An 18,386-nucleotide genomic window follows, 5' to 3' on the forward strand; every position below is an offset into this window, starting at 1 on the left:
ATTCCGATAGATATAATCTCTCCAGTGTGTCCTGGGTCGGCCTTGGAACCTCCTCCCGGTGGGACATGCCCAGAACACCTCGCCCAGGAGGCATCCTTGTCAGATACTCGAACCACCTCAACTGGCTCCTTTCGATGTGGAGAATCAGGACTTTACTCTGAGCCCCTCCTGGATGGCTGAACTTCTCACCCTATCTCTAAGGGAGAGGACAGCCTTCAGAGGAAGCTGATTTCCGCTGCTTGTATCCGTGATCTGGTTCTTTCGATCACTACCCACAGCTCGTGACCATAGGTGAGGGTAAGGACATAGATCAACCAGTAAATTGAGAGCTTCGCTTTTACACTCAGCTCTCTCTTCACCATTATGGACCAGTACAGCGTCCGCATCACTGCAGCTGCAGCACCATTTCGTCTGTCGATCTCCCGCTCACTTCTCCCGTCACCCCGAGATACTTAAACTCCTCTACTTGGTGTAGGAACTCGTGTCTGACCTGGAGTGGGCGCTCCACCTTTTTCCAGCTGAGGACCACGGCCTCAGATTTGGAGCTTCTAATTCTCATTCCCACCGCTTCACACGTCTTATTGTAAGTTAAAAGGGCTAGAGGCATTGAATTAACATTTTCATCTCCCGGAAATGGAAAATGCACAAAATCCTTAATGGTACAGTCTGTCATTTTTTGTGGTTATTTAAAATTTTAATAAAAATAAATAAATAAAACTAAAACCAAAAACATGAAGGAAAGCAGCCACGCAACCAGCATCTGGATAAAACGTCGTCCTATTCCTCTTCACCTGGTCTGAAGTCAGGGCTCTTAACACATGAAAACCTGCGTAAGCCTGTTTATTTATTCCTGATATTGTCATTTCATATTAGATTAAACACGGGACCCTCCTGTCTAATAAGTTAAATAACAACAATAGCTGGTTATAAAATCACATTATGTCAGCTAATGTTAGGCTGGAGTGTCTAAAAATATCACACTTTGTTGATTAGATTCTCGTGTTGTATCTATTGTATGATCGTTTATTCACTAAGTGTTCCAGTCTAGCAATTTTAGATCCAATTCAAAGAAACGTAAACATAGAGTCATCCTACACTCACTACAGATGAATCAAAGCCAGAGTTGTTTGTCCTACAGCAGCAGGCGGAGCTAGGGCTACGCACTTGAATTGGGAGGAGTAAGAAAACAGTCTACTGGCATCTACCTGTGTTTTTTTACACACTGTAACTTAATACCTTAACTTTCACAGGCATATGATATAATGTGAAAGTCACAGCAAACTACAGTTATTCCATTGTTTTATTCGTGCATTTGCCATATTTGGAGGGGCATTAGTCGTAAAAGTAAGATGTTAGCTTTACGCTGGTGTGGGTCGCCACTGAGTGCTCGTCGTCAGTCGTTCTGTGCTACACAGCAAGATGCTTTTCTGAGAGGAACCAGACACATCGTTCTCGCTCAGCAGCTGTTGTTTCATTGCCACTTCTCTAGGAAACAGGACAAAGGGTGACACGTGACCTGAGTCTGTGGGGGAAAACACTTGTGAATGAGTCACAGTGGGTGATACAGCTGGGTGCCAGTCATTCTCTAATGTGCTATAGAAAGAGCTTTCAAGGAGAAGCAATCAACTAAATGCAGTGCTATATGTAATTAAATAACCTCACTGTCGTGGTTCACGCATTGGAAAGTGATCTTATATATTAACCCTCAATCCACAGTGAAGGAGGCTTCCACATTCAACCCCTCTATCAGCTGTAATGTCAGCTTGGTCAGTGTGTGCTGAGAATCTCTCAGTCACTCTATTGTGATCTGCTGTGATCTGCTGGATCATTTTCATTCTAATATGGATAAAAAACAAAATTACAGACTAAAACATGTAAAACACCCTACATGCATTAAATACCAGAATAATGAGCTTTCAAATCAACCAAGCCCAGGACCATCTCCAATCTGCAACAAAATGTTATGGTAGAAAATCTGAATATTTATAAGAATAGAATAGAATAGAATTCCACTTTATTGTCATTGCACATGTCACAAGTACAAGGCAACGAAATGCAGTTTGCATCCATCCAGAAGTGCTTTAGCCATAATATAGATATCTTACAAAATATATTATTGGTGATGTATTTGATGATGAATTGGTGATGTATGTTCTGTTTCTGACAGAGCATTGCATTTCAGCCTGTTTTTTGTTTCTATTGATTACTTGAAAAAAGACCAAGTAGGACTTTTCCGAGACATGCTTTTGCACTAATGTTCACACTTCCATAATGAGTGACAGAGAAACCCCAAATCATGACGTCGAGTGATACCAGTTTACTCACGAGACCACTGACCTCATCTGAACAGCAAATCCACATGCATAGAGTGCAATCAGCAAAATTAAAATAAATTGTACAAAAAGACCTAAAGCAGGACGTCTTGACCTTGTGATATGTAGTGAACAGAGACGGTGCTGTCTAAAACATGAATTTAATCTCCCGTCTATCTTTGAAGTGGTCCAGCTCTCGCCCTTCTTCGTTCCCCTAGTTAGTCCCTGATTATCATATGAATATATGCATTCACACATCATCTTAATAATTAATTCCACCGGCTTGATTACACTGCATTTGTTACATTCACATGTAAAGCGTAGTGTTTTAGTGATGGTGAGGTGAGTTTGTGCAGTTGTGGGAGCTGTCAGATGGTCACTGGCATGATCTGGTGTGTTCAGTCAGGGTGCTGTGCAGGCGCCCATCTGCTCGCCAGGTTAACACCAGTTTCACACTCACTCACACACACACACGTTGAGCAGGCTAATTACCTAAATTAGACAGATTTTTGCTCAGTTTGATTTGCATTTTTTAATTAATCAGCACATGGTTTCCATATTTCCCATTAAGAGGTTAAAATTAAATTAAACAGAACGTTTACAGAGGTTCTGACATCATGAACCATCAGAAGGAATTGACCTCTTTTTTCCTTGGCCATTTATTCAAACTCTTAATTCTTGATATTTGTTCACAAGAGTAAAATCCATTTACAAACAGTCACAATCCAAGGAATAGCAAATGTAACCGATATGTATTTGCTGCTGGACTGTTCTTTATTTCATTATGTAGACTTGTGTCAAACTTTGAGTGAGTTATGGTTGGTAATTGTTTCTCTATTCAATTGATCATGTTTGCTGTGAACAGTACGAGTCAGGCCTAATTTATGGTCTTGCAAAAGTGTCTGCATACGTGTTTCCCTTTGGAAGGGGGGATATGCTCCGGTGCACTGCTTGGGAACAGGAGAACTGCAGAAACTAATCAAAACTCTGCACCATAAGAAGACAGACAGTGGCCGCACTGAACACTTTTTGGAAGAGTCTTGGAATCTAATTAAAATTGAACAAAATGTATTGGTCAAATGCCTCTTACCTTAAAAAGCTTTTCAAACATCTTGGCCAAAAAAAGTTATGAATATTCAAGAGCTCATTGTGACAAAGTGGAGGAGCAGTTGCAACAGCATTTGTCCCATATGTGTTTACCTTTCTTTGCACATTGTACACATTATTCTGTTTCTGTGTATTTGCTATGATTTGCTATTTGTCAAGTAACATTGCTTCACTCACTATCCCGGGTTTGTTTGTGTAAGTGTTCTGTTGCCGGCAAATCAAACATTCTGCAAATTAAGACAAATACTAAGTTATGTTTCTTTATATTTTATTATTTTACAGATTAAGTAATTTGTTCATACTACTTTGTTTGTCTTTTCAGTCTTCATGAGGGTCAGGTGTGGGGAAATGCCTGCCTGGCATTTCCTCATTTTAAAGTCCTGATGATGTCACATATGACATCAGGTCAAACCAAGTGGAGGGGTTTCTTTTTCCGTAGAGATGCTTCCTTTTGTTTGTTAAGGTTTAAAGGGATTTGTTGAATGTTTTTCCTTTCGTTAATAATGCCATTTAGTTGTGTAAATGTGCATATTAGAAGTGTGTAGAGGTTTTGTGTTTTTGGATGATCTGTGTAGAGTTTTAGATCCCTCAGTTGAGTGAGTGGTACTGGCTGGGCAATTGGAGGGAAATTGATGGCCCTATTTAAAGCCAGTCTCTACCAGATGCAGGAGAGGTGAGCTGTGTTACCAGAGCCATGTTATGTTGAGTTTTGGTAATAAAGTTTATTTGGGGGGAAGTTTTGTTAAGTTACATTAAATTAAGTTCACTGTAAATAAATTGGTCACATTAGAAACCTGAAATGGCTGCATAGTCTGCTTCCCTACCACCTTCCTTGACGTTCGAGTCTGACTACTTCCAGTGTTGGGAAGGTTACTTTTAAAATGTATTCCATTACAGAATACAGAATACATGCCCCAAAATGTATTCTGTAACGTATTCCGTTACGTTACTCAATGAGAGTAACGTATTCTGAATACTTTGGATTACTTAATATATTATCATGCTGTTTACAACTACATGAATGTACTATTGCTGTGATTTATTACTGTTACTGAAGGTCCGCGGCTCCGAACCGTAGTAAAGGGACCTCTGGCTAATACGGTGGGTTCTGTGTCGGCTCGTAGCCGAAAACTAGCTTTACTTTGTTGTCTGGGTCAACTTTGCTAGCGAGAGACAGAGAGAGGCGTTGAAAGGCTGCTGCAACAGAACTTATTGGTTTTGGAGGAAAACACGAACACGGTGTACAGTCGAGTCTTAATAGCTTACTTACAACTGGGCTCGTCAGGCTCTCTTCTTGGCTGCAGTGGTTATTATTATATTTACATGCTTCCAGCTCCCGTTTTTGCTCGATGACAGCTCGTACTTTTCCTTTTTCTCCCTCCCTCGCTCACAGACACATAACGTGTATGGCAGTCCATTCTCCCTGCAGCACGAACTACACTGCCCATGATGCTACATTCTTTAGAGCTATACCGGTAGCATTCTGCCTATTAGCTTAGCACAACAACAACAACAACAGGCGCTCTCTCACCCAGGAAACACGCAGAGAGAGAGCGTCACCCTGTAACCATGGCAACCGTAACGCTGCCGCCGTGTAATCCATTTATTTCAACAAAGTAACTGTATTCTAAATACCACCTTTTTAAACGGTAACTGTAACGGAATACAGTTACTCATATTTTGTATTTTAAATACGTAACGGCGGTACATGTATTCCGTTACTCCCCAACACTGGCTACTTCACACTCATATGAGGTGCCAGTGTGATGAATGGTGCCCCCATGAAGCTGCGTTCTTTATTCTTCAGTTCAGCGTGTTTTTTATAGAAGGAGTTGAAACAATAGATGTAGTTAAATTAAGTTGTAATAAAATACATGTCTCAATAATTAATTGTGTCAAAATACTATACAACAGCTATCCTCTTGATTTCTTGCATCAAGCGAGCAACAGCAGAGAACTTTCTGCAGAAGAGGCTCAAACAACTGCTACTTTTACACAGATGGAAACGTCTGTTTTGATATCTATTCAATTCAATTCAATTCAATTTTATTTATATAGCGCCAAATCACAACAAAAGTCGCCTCAAGGCGCTTCATAGATACAGAGAAAAACCCAACAATCATATGACCCCCTATGAGCAAGCACTTTGGCGACAGTGGGAAGGAAAAACTCCCTTTTAACAGGAAGAAACCTCCGACAGAACCAGGCTCAGGGAGGGGCGGGGCCATCTGCTGCGACCGGTTGGGGTGAGAGAAGGAAGACAGGATAAAGACATGCTGTGGAAGAGAGACAGAGGTTAATAACAGATATGATTCAATACAGAGAGGTCTGTTAATACATAGTGAGCGAGAAAGGTGACTGGAAAGGAAAAACTCAATGCATCATGGGAATCCCCCGGCAGCCTACGTCTATTGCAGCATAACTAAGGGAGGATTCAGGGTCACCTGGTCCAGCCCTAACTATATGCTTTAGCAAAAAGGAAAGTTTTAAGCCTAATCTTAAAAGTAGAGATAGTGTCTGTCTCCTGAATCCAAACTGGAAGCTGGTTCCACAGAAGAGGGGCCTGAAAACTGAAGGCTCTCCCTCCCATTCTACTTTTAAATACTCTAGGAACAACAAGTAGGCCTGCAGAGCGGGAACGAAGTGCTCTAATAGGGTGATATGGTACTACAAGGTCATTAAGATAAGATGGGGCCTGATTATTTAAGACCTTGTATGTGAGGAGCAGGATTTTGAATTCAATTCTGGATTTAACAGGAAGCCAATGAAGGGAAGCCAAAACAGGAGAAATATGCTCTCTCTTTCTAGTCCCTGTCAGTACTCTTGCTGCAGCATTTTGGATTAGCTGAAGGCTTTTCAGTGAGTTTTTTGGACATCCTGATAATAATGAATTACAGTCGTCCAGCCTGGAAGTAATAAATGCATGAACTAGTTTTTCAGCGTCACTCTGAGACAGGATATTTCTAATTTTAGAGATGTTGCGCAAATGGAAGAACGCAGTCTTACATATTTGTTTAATATGTGCGTTGAAGGACATATCCTGGTCAAAAATGACTCCAAGGTTCCTCACAGTGTTACTGGAGGCCAAGGTAATGCCATCCAGAGTAAGAATCTGGTTAGATACCATATTTCTAAGCTTTTCAGCGCCGAGTACAATGACCTCAGTTTTATCTGAGTTAAGAAGCAGAAAGTTAGCGGCCATCCAAGTCTTTATGTCTTTAAGACATTCCTGCAGTTTAACTAATTGGTGTGTGTTATCTGGCTTCATGGACAGATAGAGCTGGGTGTCATCTGCATAGCAGTGAAAATGTATGCTATGTCTTCTAATGATGCTGCCTAATGGAAGCATGTATAATGTAAACAGAATTGGTCCTAGCACTGAACCCTGTGGAACTCCATAATTAACCTCAGTGTGTGAAGAGGACTCTCCATTTACATGCACAAATTGGAGTCTATTAGATAGATATGATACAAACCACTGCAGTGCAATACCTGTAATACCTACAGCATGTTCTAATCGCTCTAATAGAATATTATGGTCAACAGTATCGAATGCTGCACTGAGGTCTAGCAGGACAAGCACAGAGATGAGTCCACTGTCAGAGGCCATAAGAAGATCATTTGTAACCTTCAATAAAGCTGTTTCTGTGCTGTGATGAACTCTGAAACCTGACTGAAACTCTTCAAATAAACCATTCCTCTGCAGATGATCTGTTAGCTGTTTGACAACTACTCTTTCAAGGATTTTTGATATGAAAGGAAGGTTGGAGATTGGCCTATAATTAGCTAAGACTGCTGGGTCTAGAGATGCTTTTTGAGTAAAGGTTTAACTGCAGCCACCTTGAAGGCCTGTGGTACATAGCCGATTATTAGAGATAGGTTGATCATATATAAGATCGAAGAATTAATCAATGGCAGGACTTCTTTGAGCAGTTTTGTAGGAATGGGGTCTAAAAGACACGTTGATGGTTTGGAGGAAGTAATTATTGAAGTTAACGCAGAAAGATCGATTGGAGAAAAAGAGTCTAACTTAACATCAATGGTACTAAGAGTAGCTGTAGATAATATTACATCTGTGGGATGATTATTGGTAATTTTTTCTCTAATGATAAAAATTTTATTTGTGAAGAAGTTCATGAAGTCATCACTAGTTAACGTTAAACGGATGGTTGGCTCAAAAGAGCTCTGACTTTTTGTCAGCCTGGCTGAAAAGCAGGTGCTCATTGAACTACCAAATAAACACATTGTACTGTCTTTGATTCCAGACACGTGGCAGCACTTCTGCTATCATTTTGTTCATATTTAACAAAATCAAAATGCAGACATGCACATTAATTTTTAACACAGCCAATCCCTCCACATGTTTGTACTCTCTGCTCACATTGCCTTCATACTAAATATCTTTTTGCTTTTTAAAGAACTTATTTTAACATCACACTCAACAACAAACAAACCCTCCCCAACAGAAACATTAACTTCAAGGCCAAATTGCAATATATTTCTTCATGTCAATATGCGGGTCCTAAGTAGGGGTGATGTGGGCCCCAAGTTTGAGACCCCTGGTCTAGATGTTATTTTGAAATTTATTATACATTTTAATTGCATTGCATTTTTTAATGCTCAGAAAAAAAAGAAAGAAAAACGCCTGCTATGGAAAACAAGGATTTTTGGTTTGGTGTAGTGTTTAAAATGCATTCACTTGAAAATGTGCTGAGCAGTGCTGTCATTAATAACTTTCCCTAATAACCTTCCATTCTGAAAAAGCAATAAAGCAGAGTGAGTATGTGAGAAATGGGGAGTCATCTGAGTGGGGGTCACGGAAGCTGTAAATTTCTCTCTCTCAGTGTGATAAAGCACCTACAGCCTCCCGTCGCCTGGCCTTACTCGGCTCGGCTCAGAGTGGATGATTGTAAGGTGACGGAATGTACTCCCCCACACACTTACCCTCCCCTAGTCCAGCTCAGTAACCCCTTAACCTCCCCTCCTCGCATACTCACCCTTCCCGTCATTATGAAACCCTAGCAGATGGCCGGAAGACAAAGGGTGTGTGAGGGTGAGAGTACCCCACCTAGTGAGCCCATACACTGAATCTTGTCAAACAAAGAGCAGCCACCATGTTTCACTCCAACCCACCCCCAATGCTAAAACATGCACACGCTTTTAACTACAAGCCTCTCAATTAAGACAAACATCGAGTGCTTGCACCTTCTCTTGTGATGCAGATGTGGTGATTTAACCTTAATTCCACATTTATAGGGCAAGAGCTCCTTTAATGCAAAGGCATTAGCCTAAATGGTTCCCGGTGTGTTTTATCAATTGAGAGCATGCAGCAGGTAATTCTCTGTCTCAGTGCAATTGAACTGACCAATGCTGAAGGGCTATTTAAGGAAGAGCCATTTAGTGTAAGTGCTCTCCAGGACACAAATGACACTTGTGGTAACAATGTCACCACCAATGACACCATCAGTTGATTGTGTATTTAACAGAATTGGCAGAACATGCAGAAATATGCAGCATTATTGAGAGGGCACTGATTCATTTAGACACCACACTCTTTGTCAGTACCAAGGACACCAAGGAAGGGCCTGTGTGCTGGTCAACTGGCTCATTTCACTGATTTTTTACTTTAGATGAGTACAGACACGTTCTACTTATCTTCTCCACATGCTTGTACAGAATGACCTTCTCTCAATGTAGTCTTCACTCCATCTGTATGCAGATAGATTTGGTATTATTAAGTTCTATCTCTGAAATGTCTGTCTTATGCACACTGAATTGAAGCATCTTGCTAATGTTTGTAGTGTAATGTGCTTATAAAGCCCAGTCCGGTCTATTGCCAGGCATACTGTTATAGGCTGACATGGTTCTCTGTTGGCGACTGCAGGAAGCTACAGACAGCCCATCCAGAGGATCTGTTGACAGATGCAAAGTGTCCACTGTAGCCACTGTCTTTGCATATTCGGTTACTTGGTCTTTTATTGGGGTGGGTTTTGTGCTTTTTTCATTTCATGTGAACCCCACTGTCACACTTGCCAATCAATCAGAATTTGACCCAAGAACAACTGAGCTGTTGGGTTTTTAGAGTACAGCACATTTAGTAATTGAATTGTGTCAGAAGCATTTCTTAAAAGCAGAATGAAGTGACTCAGTAACGAGATCAATACCAATCTCATGCAAGTCCAGAGATGAAGTCAGGATGTGGATCGCTTAGCTTCGCTTTCCTTTTCTTGAGTTTTGTTTTGATGTTTTGAGGCACACATCCAAAGCTCTCAGAGGGAGAAGACAATGTCAGGTCCGAATGGTACAACCGAGAGCCAGGGTTTCACTAACTAGGCAGTTCAACGATGAATAAATGGACAAATGATGAATGAAAGCTCCGGAGCTCAGATAAAAACAAATGATAACAGAAAGGGAGAGAGAAGCCAGGTTGGAGAGACAGAACGAAAACAAAGAGAGACAACATCAGTGAGCAGGCGACATGGTTTTTATAGTTATTATATTTCATCTAAGGACTGGAGACCTTTGTTTGAAAGGGGTCGCGAGAAGAACAAGAAAAGGTAGGAGGAATGCAGTGGTGCAGTAGTCTAGTGATGTGTTTGCATTTGCGCAACATCTCTAAAATTAGAAATATCTTGTCTCAGAGTGACGCTGAAAAACTAGTTCATGCATTTATTACTTCCAGGCTGGACGACTGTAATTCATTATTATCAGGATGTCCAAAAAACTCACTGAAAAGCCTTCAGTTAATCCAAAAATGCTGCAGCAAGAGTCCTGACAGGGACTAGAAAGAGAGAGCATATTTCTCCTGTTTTGGCTTCCTGTTAAATCCAGAATTCAAAATCCTGCTCCTCACATACAAGGTCTTAAATAATCAGGCCCCATCTTATCTTAATGACCTTGTAGTACCATATCACCCTATTAGAGCACTTCGCTCTCGCTCTGCAGGCTTACTTGTTGTTCCTAGAGTATTTAAAAGTAGAATGGGAGGCAGAGCCTTCAGTTTTCAGGCCCCTCTTCTGTGGAACCAGCTTCCAGTTTGGATTCAGGAGACAGACACTATCTCTACTTTTAAGATTAGGCTTCAAACTTTCCTTTTTGCTAAAGCATATAGTTAGGGCTGGACCAGGTGACCCTGAATCCTCCCTTAGTTATGCTGCAATAGATGTAGGCTGCCGGGGGATTCCCATGATGCATTGAGTTTTTCCTTTCCAGTCACCTTTCTCACTCACTATGTATTAACAGACCTCTCTGCATTGAATCATATCTGTTATTAATCTCTGTCTCTCTTCCACAGCATGTCTTTATCCTGTCTTCCTTCTCTCACCCCAACCAATCACAGCAGATGGCCCCGCCCCTCCCTGAGCCTGGTTCTGCTGGAGGTTTCTTCCTGTTAAAAGGGAGTTTTTCCTTCCCACTGTCGCCAAAGTGCTGCTCATAGGGGGTCATATGATTGTTGGGTTTTTCTCTGTATCTATGAAGCGCCTTGAGGCGACTTTTGTTGTGATTTGGCGCTATATAAATAAAATTGAATTGAATTGAATTGAATTTGCCTGAAATCTTCAACAACACACCTGCATGATGATCTACCGGAGAAGCTACACAATCTTGGCTGATTAGCTTGTGTGTCGTCTGATGCAGACAGGATGTCATAAAACACGTTATGAGATAGTGGAAGCATGCCAAGAGAGTGAGATTCAACTAATCATGCAATCCACTGGGGCCCTGTCTGAGCTTGAGACATCGTTTACTGTTTTTTTTCTACCTTTCCTTAAACGTAATTAACAAGAAGTCGGAATCATATAAAACACATCATATAAAGGCAAAAAAAATCTTCTTCTCATTATGATTACAAAAAAACATCTCTTATAGTAGCATCATGTATATCAGGCACATCATCATATCTGTATTCACCATATTTCCCCGTTATCATGCTCGCGTTCCCATTTCACACAGCATCTGCAGCTCACGCTTGCCCTCTCCCTAGAGACTCTGATATCAGCCAGAGTAGAGGCCAGTGGCATATGTGATTGATGACCCAGAGAATCTAAAAGAGAGATGGACAGATTCCTTTTATCAGGTCTGAGATCTGACTAGATTAAAACGCAGTTCTACATCACCTCCTCCCCCTTTTTGGCATTCCCTTAGCATCCACATCCATCGCTTGTCAGTCACCTCACTTGATGACTGAAAGTTTGTCCCATCCCCTTCTCTGACCTCTCATCATGCCTCTCTGCTCAAAGGGAAGGGGTGTGCATATGGCAGATTGTGCAAGACTTTAAACAGTCACTTCTAATTGAGTTGAGGTCTGCAAGACAAATCTCATAGGAGCATTCCTCACACAGTTTGTGCAAAGCCGCCTGGTTAAAGGGAAAAAAAGCATGAAATATGTTGAAACATGAATCACGAGTCACCCTCTGCAGCACCCGATTTTTTCACAATCAACCTGTGAAAAAAACGTGCAGATTGAAGAAGGGAAAATCTTGTGTGCTGATTAAAAGAAAAGAGACAATCACCCTCATTCACGGGCATGCAGCTGCCTCATTGTCAGATGGCAGAGTGGGAGATTTTTGTAGAGGTGCTGAAAAGACGCCTCAGTGAAAAGGACCTGCGTTTGTTTTTCAGATCTATAATGACTATATGTGATTAACACAAATTATCTCACTTATCGCAGCTCAACAGGCTTTCATAGACAATCTCTGGGTGCATTCTCCACAGTGCTGCTTAACATGCATTTAATCAGACTCAGCAATGACCGGATTGCTCATACTCGGTTTTAGATCGTCATTCAAAAGAATACAGAATTATGGAGCCACAGAATATACATCTTAAAACATCAGAACATAATGTGTTCATGTGGTCTGTTCATGTGACCCACACAGGTCCAACATAGACTGTAAAAAGAGACTGGACATTACCGTTTCCCATATTTTCCACCTTGTTCTTGATTCTTTTTTTAAATAGTTTGTAATTGTTCTGACTAATGAGACTGATGGTCCTCCAGTTTAAACCAGGAAAAGACAAAAAGGTTTAAAAAGCAGTGTACTTCCTGGAAAAATGTAATTTTTAGTGTGTTTTAGTAAAACTGAACGCTGAAACAAACAGCACCCAGCTGTCACACAAAGACGCTGTTATATAATTTGCACAGTCTTAGGTTTTGTTCTTCCATCTGGCAGACACAAGGTTGCAATCAAAAACATTACAAAAGGATAAATGCTATTTAACACGCCACAGTTAAATCCTCCTTTCGCGTAGCTTGATTTGACTCGGCATGCCCCTTAACATCCGTATTTTATATTAAAGAACCTCAAAATGCAGCAGCACAACTCTTGTCAGTCAAATAAATTAATAAACAAACGGAGAATATTCATACTTGTCATACTAACAAACCACCCTGCTCAGACTTGTCTCATCTTTTATCATTACAGCAGTCATTATAACATTAAGATTATTGCAGCAGTGAAATATGCAACGATCTTTTTCATGAGATGTATCGCTTTTCCATTGAAGGTAGCAAAACTCACCATTGTCCGTCACTCATGTGTTCTTAACAGTTTCTATACAACCTGCAGTTCTTCAGCACAGAGGAGTAAGATGCACACACTTGTTGGTAGGGCACATTCATTTGTATCCTGGACTTTTCATTCAATTTGTTGGCAATAATATGAAAATATATAACATAAAATGATGTATTAGCACCACTGAGAGTCTGTTCTTTAGCCTGGACCACAGAGAATTTCTAAACATTATACGAGGTCCCAATTCCAAATCCTTTCCAATCAACATCTGTTAGTGAGTTTATAGATTTTGTTTTTAATCATCCAATCACACTGAACCTGCAGAGCCATCTGTGAGGTGAGCCAACCAGCTTGCGTTTAAGCTGCTGCTGTCTCTCTGGACCAACCGCAATGTGACCCTGTGACCCCTGCAGCCACAGAGAGGTCAACAAGTCACAGACGACAGTCCGGAACTCACTGTGGGGGCCTTTTTTATCCTGATGAGGGTTGCATGGTTATAGAGTGCTTGTCGGTCTGCAGAGAAATGTAAAACTAGAGAAAACAGAGGATGGAGATGAAAAAAATATGTTTTGTTCTGCAGCTGAAAGAAAAAGAAAACAGACGAACGTGTTCGGACAGGAGGTCAGTGAGTGCAAAATCTCTGTCAAACATGACTATGAAACTACATTAGATTAACTTCAAATGCTGTAATCTAATGTGTGGGTGAAGCACCGTTTCTTTCCCTCTCTTCATATCTACTGGGACATTATTGTGGAACGCTGGGACACATAAAGTGTCTATTGTGTTGTATATGGTATATATTGTAGTATATATATATTATACCATGATGTAAACATTTGCACATTTTAACAAACAGGAGAGTTCGAGCCGGCCTCAAGTGGACATTAGAGGAAGTGATGTAGAGGATAGGCCATAATGTACTCAGAGTGTAGCCCTGCGTAAGGAACGGCATCCAAAATAAAATCTTTGCCAAATCAAACATGTGGATCATAAAGATTGAGATTTTCATACCGTATCGGTTGGGGCCCACATGAGCAATGACCGCCTCCAGTGCTGCTGACCAAAAGTCAGAAGAGTGGAGGTGAGAGCAGTGACTTTAAATGTTGGGATTATGATGGGTTAAGTGAGAGAGCTGGCTGATATGGTGAAGAGAAGGAAGGTTTTTGTTGTGTGTGTGAGACACAATAACAGAATGATCACAGCAAGAGTGAACGGGAAGATTTTCAAGATTTTAGTGAGAACTGCTAGGATGTATGGTTTAAAGATGGTGGCACTGACACAAAGACACAAAGCGGAGCCGGAGGTGGTGGGGCTGAAGATGTTAAGGTGTTCCCTGGGAGTGACCAGGATGGACAAGATCAGAAATCGATACATATCAGAGGGACAGCTCAGATTGGGAGCATTAGAGACAAAATTAAAGACACAAGGTTGAGTTGCAGAAGCAAGATAAAGGACATTTTGGTCAAAAGTAGAATATGATGGAAGACAACAGGGAGAATTCATGCATGTGGTGAAGGGGGGCATGCAGAGGTGCAGGTGTGTGACCCTTAAAGGGAGCAGCTGAAAAAAATATGTATATATATATATATATATATATATATATATATATATATATATATATATATATATATATATATGCTCCTATATATGCTAGGAGCATGTCACTCCAGTTTAACATTTCAGTAACGAGCCGGATGTGCGGGTGCTGTTGTTGGTAGGTTGGGTGAAATATGTTTGAGGCAGTATGAATTGTGTTAGCTACTTCATTGAAAGACAATGGAGGACAAGATGTTGTGTGTAGTGTCACCCACGTGCTTCTGCATCACTATTGTCTGCCCTTCTTCAGACAGAGACAGAGGGGCAAAACGAGGGGGGTGTGGGTGGGAAGACGAGGAGGTGGTGGTTGACTGCTGTGAGCGTGCATGTGCATGTGCATGTGTGTGAGTGCGCTTGCAGGGAAAAGCACAGACGGCTCGTGGTAATTTGACGTGTGTCCCTTGGGATGTTTGATGGATTAATGCTAAGCAGCTCCCTCTTCCAAAGCACCACCTGATCTTTGGGGCTCATGGCCCATGTATAAAAGACTGCAGTAGTGCTGAGCTCAGCTAGTCCAGACATCTCTCTCTCTCTTTCTCTGTGTATGTGTGTGTGTGTGTGTGTGTGTGTGCCTCTGTCTCACCCTCATCACTTTCTGTCTTCCTCTCCATCCACTCTGTGCTATGCTCTGTCTTTGCTGCTCTTTTCTCTTTTGGCGTTGAATAATTTACAAAAAGATTTTTTTCCAGCACCCTCAGCTGATTGGCCTTTCCAAGAAGGCCACCTGGAAGCGTAGTTTTTCTTATTTTTCCTGTTCAGCTGCGTGTTTGCGTTTTATTCCAGGAGGTTTAGATCACTTTTTCATCAGGGGAAAATAAAAATGCCACGCTCCTTTTTGGTGAAACTGCCAAAGATTCACGATTTCTCCTCTTCCAACCACTACTATCATCATCAACATCAGCAGCAGGAGCAGCACTGGGACGACTCTTACACCGTGACACATGCCATCACTGAGTCATCCACCAACTTGGCCGTGCATCTGAGTGAAAACAGTGAGTAAACGTCTCTCTGAGTTGCGTTTTCTACTTTGCTGTGTAGGTTGTAGACTGATTTGTCTGCACATGGTTTTCCTCACAAGGAGGAAGAGGCAAAAAATTATTCCTCAAACAAATAATAAACAGGGATTTATACACAAAGGGGCTACGTCGTGCTTCCTATATAATCACTTTTGGAAACCCTACAGCCAGTGCTCACCCACCTACTTCATATGGCTCTGGACTTTTGTTTTCTAACTCGGCAGATGCTAAATAGTATTCAGGTCATGCTGGCTAAATCGGCTTAATACTCAGACCAGATCACACAGCAGCCTTTGGCTTTAATACTATTGTGTACGTGAATGATGAGCCGTGCACGCACGGAGACACTGATGCAGACATTTCTCAGGTCCAACAAGAAAATAAAGATAAAAAGTCAGACGAAAGCAGATAGCCACGTGGGATTGTCGTGTCCTTAGATGGTGCCGTTGCCCTTGACTCTCCTCTTATCACCCCTCCCCCCCACCTGCCCATTCATCTCTCCATCTCTCTCCATCTGATCCTGCAGGATGTTGGATAGCCAGAGGGAGTAGGATTGCAGCAACACAATCCATATGTGGAGCAGTGAGAGGTTATGGAACAGGGTTTTTAGAGGATGGGTATTGACTGGAAAATAGAGAGTGCTGCAGGTAATTCGATAAAGTGAAACTTGAGCTGTGCACTGGCAGAGATTTTCACCTGTGGGATTTCTACAGAGGCTGGGTGTGAGAACAATATGATGTGTGTTTAGATTTAAGAAATAAAAAAGTATTCTTTGAGTGGATTTACCCCCTCCCCCCTTTTCACCCACAACCAACATCACATGTCTTGTGTTAGAGTTGAATAATTTGTCCTCAGATTTAGGATGCCAGCTGTCTGCTTCCCTTTGTGTTCGATTGTGTGTGTGTGTGTGGCAATATACCACTGACTGCTGCTAAGATCAGAACCCCCACCAACCCCCACCATACCCACAAAACACTCCCCAACCCTCCCTTCCCTCTTTGCCAAATTGCAGACCCCCACCTGTCACTCAGTCTCCCCATTACCATACTCATGAACACTCTCACAAACATCACAGATGGGGAATGATCTGATTAAAACGATTTAGTGATTGAGGGGATTCACTGCATAGATGCTCTGTTTTGATCATCCCTCCCCACCCGTTCCTTCTTCCAAAACACATTTAGACAGATTGCTGCTGCTGCAGCTGCAGCATTCTGACAAGAAGGTCCAGGCTGGCTTGCACTATACGTGCCTGACTCTTGATTCAGAGTCAGCACATTGTGTTTTCATTTATTTAACTTTGTGATTGCTCTCAATGGAGCCACTGAGAATATCGACTGAATCAGAAAGGTGCATCGCAGATTCATTAATATTTCAGTCTTAGAGCTTGCTAAAGCTCTACTTACAAATAGTTTCCTGAATAGATTTCTTATTGAGGTTCGGCTAAGAAGGCACTTTTCTTTTCCATGTAGTAATTCTAGAGTCTATATTAAATATGTATTTTCTTTCCCAGGGTACATCCAGGATTACATCATCCCGTCAGTGTTTAAGCGCACAAAGGAGTCAAGTCATGAGCAGACTGGGCTCACAGCAGGGCCGCTGTACTCCCCAGGGGGCAGCAGCGGGGAAGAGTTCTCTGACCACGACATGGAAGATCCGGACAGCCCCGTTTCTAGCACCACAGTTGAGTCGGACGGCAGCAGTCCTGAAACGGAGGCGTGCACAATCAGTGGCTTTCTCGTCTCTGATGGTCGCTCGCGCCGGAGGCCTAAACAGAGATGTTCTCACACGGAAGGGAGCCATTTGGACAGCAGCGAGGGAAGCAGCTCAACAGATTGCAGCCCCGCCAAAGGGAAATCCAAAGGACGTCACGCGTGCAGCGAGTGTGGCAAGTCGTACGCCACATCCTCCAATCTGAGTAGGCACAAGCAGACTCACCGAAGTCTGGACAGTCAGCAGGCCAGGAAATGTCCTACCTGCCACAAAGTTTATGTGTCTATGCCGGCTCTGGCCATGCACATGCTGACCCATGACATGAAGCACGAGTGCAAGGTGTGTGGCAAAGCTTTCAGCCGGCCTTGGCTCCTGCAGGGTCACATGAGGTCTCACACTGGGGAGAAACCGTTTGCCTGCGCTCACTGTGGCAAAGCCTTTGCTGACCGCTCCAACCTGCGTGCCCACATGCAGACGCACTCAGCGTTCAAACACTACTCCTGCAAACGTTGTCGTAAAAGCTTCGCGCTCAAATCCTACCTGAACAAGCATTACGAGTCGGCCTGCTTCAAAGGGCAGTCGACAGAGGGTGACTGCAGCTCTGAGGACTGAAAGGAAAACCCTTCTTTATATGTTTTTTTTCTAGTTCAAACATCTAAGTCAGACGACGGCTTGTGACTTCTCAGACTTTTCAAATGCATGTATCAAAATCCTGCCTTTTGACATAAGCAATAACCTCACAGTAAATTCTTCAGGAAACATGTAGAAAATTTCATAAAAAATCTCAGTGTTGATTACAAATGCAAAATATTTTATATTCTTTTTATAAATTGCAATAATTTACACATCACTATCATTTGATAGATCACCAAGCTCTTAATTTATCTCAGATGGCTTGGTTACTTGCATAATGTATTTGCATATTTATTAACTTATTTAACTATTTATTTGCCAATTTGAAGATTATTTATTTATTATGGGTTAATGTATTTGTCAATTTAACATGTTTAAGAAGCCAGGTGCTGGATTTGATGAGAACAAAAGCCAAAGTATACTCTGATATAGTATATCTGCCTGTCTGATCGATTTGGTGATGACAATAAAAACCAGTGAGTAACTTCTCTTTG

At 41.8% G+C, this 18,386-nt stretch overlaps 1 protein-coding gene across 1 annotated transcript; it reads left to right on the forward strand.

Annotated features, from left to right (window-relative positions):
- Nucleotides 1–14,662: 14,662 nt before the first annotated feature.
- Nucleotides 14,663–18,386, forward strand: LOC146519231 (transcriptional repressor scratch 1-like). Its single transcript, XM_085161354.1, has 2 exons — nucleotides 14,663–15,522; nucleotides 17,060–18,386. The coding sequence occupies exons 1-2, from the start codon at nucleotides 15,351–15,353 to the stop codon at nucleotides 17,869–17,871; spliced, it is 984 nt and encodes a 327-aa protein (XP_085017480.1). The 5' UTR covers nucleotides 14,663–15,350; the 3' UTR covers nucleotides 17,872–18,386.

The sequence above is a fragment of the Neolamprologus multifasciatus genome, chromosome 5 (assembly GCF_963576455.1).
Source record: "Neolamprologus multifasciatus chromosome 5, fNeoMul1.2, whole genome shotgun sequence".
Classification (NCBI taxonomy): Eukaryota; Metazoa; Chordata; class Actinopteri; order Cichliformes; family Cichlidae; genus Neolamprologus; species Neolamprologus multifasciatus.